Raw genomic sequence first — 8,619 nt, 5'->3', positions numbered from 1 at the left:
AGATGTGTCTGTATATTTTTCATGATGTAGGGAAAAGCTGTATATCTATAATGCTGTGTAATCCACATTGATTTAACCATAAAAAAATCATAAAAGAGCTGAATTGCCATTTTTAGAGCTAATGGTGTAAACAAAACAAGTCTCTTTTCATGCCCTTTTACTTAAAAATAAAAATCCAGTTAGCTTGTGACATAAGTTCAATGCTGCTGAGGTAACATGTAAACGGCATTAATTTACCGATACCAAAAGTCCTAAAAGAGCTGAACTGCATTTTCAGAGCTCATGATGAAGGGGGAAAAAAACAACAAGCCTCTTTTCACGCTCTTTACTTGAAATAAAAATCCAGTTAGCCAGTGACAGCAAGTTCAATGGTGCTGAAGTATCGTTGAGCCCAACTCCATTAAGATGGCACCTCAGAAAATGATGAATTAAAGGTTGATACCTCCAGTAATTAAAGATTTTAAAACAAGAGGGTAATTCAGGTCGCTTTTCTGGCCACAGGGGGATAGATTAGTCTTTTTCGCCTTTCTTCTACATTTTTCATATGCATGCACCAACAAACACTCTCTCGCTTTGTGTTACAGCAAGGTTTGTGTTGGAATTATATAAAAAGCTCGGCTAAGTCACACGTTGTGAAGAGGGACATGAAAAGAGCGGCAAAGAATGAGAAAATTTATAAAGTAACATAAAACAAACAAATGAAGATGAATGACTAAATACACAAGTGGAACAATCAGAGCAGACACAAAGATAAATAATAATTTTGAAAATTATAATAATACATTTCACATAAAAATTTAACATGAAGCAATAACAGCAAATAAATAAATAATGACAGCAATTTTCTGCCCAGAATGATGAAAGAAACAGATTCTGAAGGACAGTCCAGTGTCTGTGACTAACACTACCTGGGCAGGGGGCAGTGTTATTGCACACCCTGGATTCTCTTAAAGGGCCGCTGCAGTGTGATCCGTATGGTGAGACACATGTTCTTGTTCGCACCTGCGACCCTTGACCGCATGTAACTGAGCAAGAGCTCCACTGGGACCACTCCTCAGCACCAGGGTCACCTGTAGGAGAAGGGTGACACCAGTTAAAAGCAGTAACATGGTCATGTGACACCCCGAGGGGGTGGAGCCAGTAGGAGCAGGAGGGGCCTCACTAAGTTACACACTAAGAAGTCACAGTAAATCTTAAAGGCTCCAAGAGAAATTGGGACGAGCTCAAAAGGAGCATCAGGTCTTATCTGATATGATCCTGCCTGAAGGACTTTCATTGTCCCAGAGCAGAGATGCCCAGTCCTGCTCATAGAGATCTACTTTTCTGCAGAGTTCAACTCAAACACACTTATTAATTTAGATCCTTGATTAGCTTGGTTTAGATGTGTTTGGCTTTCCAAAACTGGAAAAATGCTAACATCCTGTCTGCTAAGTTTTAATTTGATCAGAAATGGTCTGCTCTTAAAGGAACAGTTCACTCAAAAAAGAGTCTTCATTTACCCACCATCATGTCATTTCAAATCTGTATGACTTAACTTATATTTTAAAGAATTAAGAAGGTTTCAGCCGCTTTTGTCCATGAAATGAAAGTTAGTGCATTTCAGAATATGACCAGAGCATTTCACTGTATGGACCAACAAAATAAATTAATAAAAAAAAAATAACAGGCATTTTTCAAAATATCTTCTTTTATGTTCCACAGAAGAAGGTCATTCAGGTCTGAAATGACATGAGGGTAATAACCGATGATAGAATTTTTATTTTTGGGTGAACTGTCCCTAATTATTTCTCACAATCCTCCATGTGGTAGTTTATAGGAATAAAAATGATGTCTGACAGAGCAATTGAAAGTTTAGTTTATAAATATAACTGATAACTTATAATGATATAGTTTAAAACTTAACTTATGATTCCAGTTCAGCTGAGAAATAAGCATTAAATATTCATTAGGTTATCTCTAAGCTCACTTGAATTTGTTCTAGATCATTAGACATGACATTATGGTGCAGTTTCAAACCGGTTTCCTTAGGAAGTACCTTCATACGGACATGCTGTCTGTTAAATCATTGACTGACTGGGAAGTAAAATCTGCCTTTGGTTTCAGACACAGCTAAACTCTGCAGGAAGGAAGATTTCTAGAAGCACAAATGAGCAAACTTGTCCTGGTGGATGGCCCATATTTAATAATGGCATTAAACATAATACAGTCTACAAATATATTGAAAGATTGCATTGACAGATCAAAAATATTCAAAATCCTGATTGGCATTTATGAACGATACATCTATGCATATTCAAAGCAGGATCATATCCATTTGAATATGTGGCCACAAAATAAATATCATAATGGAAGCTTTTATTATATTAGCATCCTAAAAGTACTAAAGTTTAAATTCATATTTATATTTTTAAATTATACATGCAACCAATTAGATGAAATAAAAGTGAAAGGAAAAAGGCAAACAAAACTAATAGATGAAATATATAAAATATGATAAACTATGCAGAATGCATGCAACATGGCTTCTAAAAGTTAGAGAATGATCTTTGATGAGAGTTAGTTTTCTACTAACTACAGTTGCATAGAAGAACAGACCTCTGGCCCGCTGTCTAGACTGCACTTCGCTCTTTTAGATCTCAGATCTTCTGGATTTATGCTAAAGCTTCTTGTCTCTTTGAAGCGAAATCAATTAGAATTGGAGATTGTAGAGAAAAAAGGGGATGGTTTGCGTTTCTCCCAGCATATTCAGCAGATCACAGCAATTTTCGGCAGCGTTGGTCACATTTGAGAATCACTTGATGGAAGAACTTTCTATGTGGAATCCAAGCAATCAAAGCTGTTAGAAGTTCCATTTGATTATGGTTCTGAGCTGGAAACATTATGATTTATCAACTGTAATGTCAATTCAATCATTGGCATTGTTTGCTGGCATTAGAATACATGATTGCTAAATAAAGTTGATATAATTGTTGGTTTAAAAGCATAGGCTGCTTTCTGGCAAACACATAAAGATTAGCTTTGTGCTTTATATCTGTTCACTAAATACTACACTCTGGATCGCCTGTAATTCCCAATGAGCAATTGCATGGCAAGACCAAGCACTAATAAGACATTTGATTTATAGAGAAGCAAGAAAACTGTCTCCCTAAAAGCACATGTTATCAATATCCACAATATAACAATCCAATTGCCATGTGATGCTGAATAAAGGGATAGTATGAGAAGGAAAATATTCAACTTAAACATTTAGGCCTGGTTTCACAGACAGGGCTTAGACTAAGCCAGGATTAGGCCATAGTTCAATTAGGACATTTAAGTCATTTTTATAAACGTGCCTTACAAAAAACAATACTGGTGTCCCTCTTGAGACAAAACAAAGGCACTGATAACATATTTTACGATCAGTCAGTGCAAGTTTCTTTCAGTTGACACAGCTCAGACTTACATTTTAGTCTGGGACTAGGCTTAAGCCTTGTCTGTGAAACTGGGGGTTAATGTTTTAATCAACAAATAATTGATATCATTGTTTTATTTATTTATTTTTTATTATTATTTTGAAGTCAAGTCTCGTTAAAACAGTTCAGTTAAAGCCTAATGAGCATTAAATAATTTAGGTTTATATGCTCAAAATGTATGCACATGTTTGGTTGCTTGTACACTCAAGATTGGTTTGTTTGTACTAACTTCCAGAGAATCTACTGGCAATGACCTTGGGTACATATGGACAATATGGACCTCTGCCATTCTCAGAGATTAGATTAGATCGAAAGGTGGATCAACTCTGGATGAAGTGGTACAACAACTCAGACAATCTGAAAATGAGAAACTAAATGTAGGATGAATGACATTCTGGTCAGATTTTCATTTATAAATGGAAATAAAGAAACACATAAACGACTGATTGGAATGGAAACAAGGTTGTTAAGGTTTAGTATGCACAATGATTTGCAACTTAAACGATATTAAGTGCTACATAGATGTCACAAATATACAAAAGGTGCAAAACTTAAAACAAAATAAGATGGCTGCTTAATGTCCCTCCCCATAATAGCTACAGATCATATGGAGTACATGCAGGAAACAAATGAAATCAAAAAAGAAAAACAGGGAAATTAAAGCAAAGAAAAAGAAAGGGAAAACATCTTAACGTTTCTACAGGCCTTGTTTTTTTGGCACTTTAAAAGGTAATATGTCAGGGTTATTTCACCTCTAAAACAGCTGGATAACCACAAATGTGTAATGTTAACCATTTAATTGTCACTTAATTCATCTATGTTTTAACGAGTCTGGGTTATATGTATTGCTTTTAGTGGTTAAAAAAAAGTCATCAAATCTATCAAAACAAATAGAAACCAGAAGTCCAATTGAGCATGGTGTCAATTTGCAGAAATGGCCAATTCTGTTGTTTTTCCTCAATGTATTAACCAAGTGGAAGAGGGACAAAAAATAAATATGGTAAATAAACATTGTCACTTAAAGGTGCAGTACAGAAGATAGCATGCAAGTGACTTAAGATGAAAATTAAGTTTAGTTTACATAGGAAAGGAAAGAAGCATAACTATTGTATTACCAGTTTGTGCCATAAATTTAGCAGATTCATCTCGCTCCTGTAGGCCCTTTGTGTCATGTACTGATCTTGGCCGCTGACTTTTTACAGTATGTTCTCCGATCATTCCATATTCTAGGGACAGAATAGAGGTTCATGAAAACTAGACTTTGATACAAAATCTTCAGAAAGAGAGAGAGAAAAGGGAAAAAAAGAGCTTAGCACAATTCTGGAACGTAGAGGTGGCTCGCGGTACATGGCTTTACAACAAAATAAAAGTATATCACACATGGACAACTTTATTTAACTTGTCACTCTTGTCTTTTAGCTTTAGCCTTTCTAGGAAAGCAAAGAACAGTGCACAGAATGGTTTATCAGTGGTGAGCTGGGAGTATTAATTGAGCTTAGAAGCACAGCCATGACACATAGAAACACATGCAAAATCAACTTACACTGGCTTTTTAACAAGACGTTGAATTAACCTCCACCCCTCCCCTCCCGAAAACAAACAAAAAAGAAAGGATAAAAAAAGAGAAAGGAAAATGTGTAAGCCATTGGAAAGCCACAGAGGAAGGAAGGGGGTGGCGTGGGAAGTGGGGTGTCATGGACATGCTAGATTGATCCACAGTGCCTGCAACAGATCCAGGCTTTTGGAATAATTAGTTAGTTAAGACCCAGAATTAGTAAAGGAATTATGTGCTGTTATATCTAACAGAATATCAAAAGATGAATTATCTTGCAATTGTATGCTAAGCTGTGTATCACTCGTTTTGGATTAATTACACTCTTTTCAGCACAACAATATGGCTAATTTCTCTTTGTTCTTATCAGAAGCAATTCATTAATTAAAACTGTTTTGTCAGAAACAAATAAAATGTCCTCATTCGAAAAGCCTCACAGCGAGCATAACTGTTACCCTTAATGAAACTTCCTTCTATTTTTACTTGTCTCAATCCATGTATAAAACATTTGTTTTTATCTTTAGGGGGTTGCAGTCTTGTTTTCAGTACATGTTTCATAGATGGAGTTGAAACAGGTCAGTAAGCAGTAAGACACAGCCATGCTTCCATTGCTAATTGGGAATTACTTCACTGATGTGAGAGGTAAAAGAAGGCGCAATGTCTTTTACTTCAAGTTTAACACCTTAAAAACAGAAACCTTGATGTTACAACAGCGAGAAGCAAAGGTTTGAGGTGAAAGGCTGTGTTTAAAAGCTACACTGAGTATATAATGCAGTTATGGAAGAATTCAGGCCTGCGGCCGCAAGAGCCATTTGGTCATACACATGTTTATGGCTCTGTCCTTGACCCAGGTGGGCCCAGAGCATTTCCCCACTCCCTTTCTGCTTTCTCCAGTACAACTTAAAAAAAAAACTAAATAAAGCAAACAAATTCAAAGCACTGCCTCGCCCATGCCCACAGAACATAACATACTGTATAAATTATAGCAATGTCACTGCAACATAAGTCACAAAAACATTAGTGTGGATGCAAGGGGCTGTCCTCAAGCAACACATTTTTATTTCTCTGACACAATGCCACACTGGAACTGCATTTGAAGATCTTACAAGTGGGAATGTGTGTAGGGATTACAAATAAGGAATTTTCTACATTTTGCTGCTTCAGTCCTGGCATGGAAGTTCCAAGCAGTCCACTCAAAAATTTTAATTGGCTGGAAATGTACTCATTTACTCATGACCATCCAAGATGTAGATGAGTTTCTACATTTAAAACATAGAAATTTAGCACTTGCTCACCAATGGATCCTCTGGCTGACAAACAGCTGAACCTTAAACAGTTGATAAAACAGCACAATATTCCACATGACTCCAGTCCATCAATTAACGTCTTGTGAAGCAAAAGCTGAATGTTTATAAGAAATTCATCAAGATGTTTTTAACTTCAAATTGTTATTCCCAGCTAAAATACGAGCCCTCTATGCATTATATTGCTTTCTTCAGTGGAAAAAGTCATCTTGTCTAATCAGAAGAGAAAATATGCAGAGATCAATCACCATTTTCAAGTCCAAAACAGTTACAAACCAATATGTTGGTGGATTTTGAGCTCGTGTTTTTGGGCCAGAAGTGACGGTTTAAGTTAATACACCTTAATAATGGACGTGTTTCTTACAAACACACCTTTTCGCCTCACAAGACATTAATTGATGGACTGGATTATTTAGATGTTTTAATCAGCTGTTTGGACTCATTCTGACAGCACCATTCACTGCAGAGGATGCACTGGTGAGCAAGTGATGTAAAGCTACATTTCTCCAAATCTGTTCTGAAGAAGAAACAAACTCATCTTGAATAATTTAAGCAAATCTTCAGCAAATTTCCATTTTTGGGTGGACTATTCCTTTACTGGAGTATCTCACCCCAAAATTAACATGCTGTCATCATTTAATCATGTTATTCCAAACCCATGACTTTCTCTTCTTCTGTGAAACAGAAAAGGTTAAAATTTGAAGAATACCAGCTTTGCTGGTTTTTGCCATATAACGACATGTGCCGTCAAGCTCTAAAATGAAAAAAAAAACATCATAAAAGTGGTCCATACATCTCCTGTGCTATATATTCTAAGTCTTCTGAAGTTTTCCAATAGCTTTGTGTGAAGAACAGACTTAAATTTGAGTCATTTCTCACTGAAAATAATAAGCTCTGCTAGCTCTCAAATAAAATATAACACCTTCAGACACAGGGACAAGAAATCTTGATGTCACTGGGTGCAACAAGAGGAACTCATGAGTAAAAGATGAGAGCATTTCTTTAACAGTACTTTAATATGAGAACAACATGATAGTTTCTCAATTAATATTTTGTCTAGTAGAAAATAGTCAATAAACAAACACATAAGCATACAAATTAATGGATAAAAACACCATAAGTGCAACACAGTCTCAGATGTTACTAAATTATTTAATCAGATTCATGTTTAGACACTGATGAATTAAGAGATTTGAGGAATATTTTTTGGTTTTTGATTTCTTCAGGTGGCTGCAGACAAAAATGTTCCACATATTTCATAGCAGACATAACTATAATTTTAGAATATAACAGGAAATTGAAAAGTAAATCATGACACAATTTTCATTTTTAAGTGAACTGCCCCTTTAACACCAGGATTGTACTTTTGATAACTGAAAGCTGTAATCTTCATTTTCTCAACTGAAAAGACCAGTATGGTCATCAGTGCATATTGTGGGATTGCAGGTGCTCTCATTATGTCTATTAATTAGCTCATTAACTTCCACTGTTCTCCAGCTATAGCAGTATCGACAAAGCACAAACTAGAAAAAACAAAATGTCTTTTGGGACACAAGCAATATAGGCCTACTTCGGTATCAGAGAAAACGCATCCATGTCGTCAGAGAGAGACGTTCCCATTAGAGACAGTAAGCTATATCAGGCTACATTGATTGAGTCTCCAACTGTTCAATGGAAGAATAACAAACTCTCTTCAGACCTAATGAATCCTTTAGTATAACTTCTACAATAGCACGTTTCCACGGCAACAGTGAGTCAGAGAAAGAGAGGGGGAGAAAAAAAAAAAATTTAAATAAGTTAAAATAACTATTTATAAAGGGATTCATTAGTGTATATTCATGGTATTTTGTTATAAGTCCTTGAAATGTCAAGTAATTGATGCTAATAGTCATACACATATAACAAATATCACTTATGTGAATGATTAGCAGTATTTTAATTGAGCTTGTTAGTTAATGTTAAAGGGGTCATATGATGCGATTTCAAGTTTTCCTTTCTCTTTGGAGTGTTACAAGCTGTTTGTGAATAGATAAGATCCCTAAAGTTGCAAAGACTAAAGTCTCAAACCCAAAGAGATATTCTTTATAAAAGTCAAGACTTGTCCACGGCCTCCTAAGCCTCGTTTAAACACGCCCCCACATGAAGATTTGCATAACACCACCCATATGTATACGCAAAGAAAGAAGGCGTGACTTTGATTCTCGCTGTAGTATTGTTGCCGCCGCCATTATGTGGAGACGCTGTGTGTTTCGTTGTGAAAGCGAAACTACTTTGTTTGGCCTTCCAAAAGAGGACGATATCCGCTTCG

The 8,619-nt window shown here is 35.9% G+C and overlaps 1 protein-coding gene across 3 annotated transcripts in view; it reads right to left on the bottom strand.

Moving 5' to 3' along the window:
* The window catches only part of LOC107664175 (adhesion G protein-coupled receptor B3-like), a 209,305-nt gene that overhangs the window by 101,392 nt on the left and 99,294 nt on the right, over positions 1-8,619 (bottom strand). For 2 of the 3 annotated variants that reach the window (XM_016454645.1, XM_016454654.1), the window contains exons 3-4: positions 4,571-4,681; positions 909-1,070 (exon numbers count right to left, since the gene is read on the bottom strand). In XM_016454645.1, coding sequence (XP_016310131.1) covers positions 909-1,070; positions 4,571-4,681 — 273 coding nt within the window. The remainder of the gene's footprint in view (positions 1-908; positions 1,071-4,570; positions 4,682-8,619) is intronic. The other variant, XM_016454664.1, reaches the window with a different exon arrangement.

This window comes from Sinocyclocheilus anshuiensis, unplaced genomic scaffold (genome assembly GCF_001515605.1).
Source record: "Sinocyclocheilus anshuiensis isolate Anshui unplaced genomic scaffold, SAMN03320099.WGS_v1.1 scaffold425, whole genome shotgun sequence".
NCBI classification, from domain to species: domain Eukaryota; kingdom Metazoa; phylum Chordata; class Actinopteri; order Cypriniformes; family Cyprinidae; genus Sinocyclocheilus; species Sinocyclocheilus anshuiensis.
This window is presented reverse-complemented; position numbering and strand designations above follow the sequence as displayed.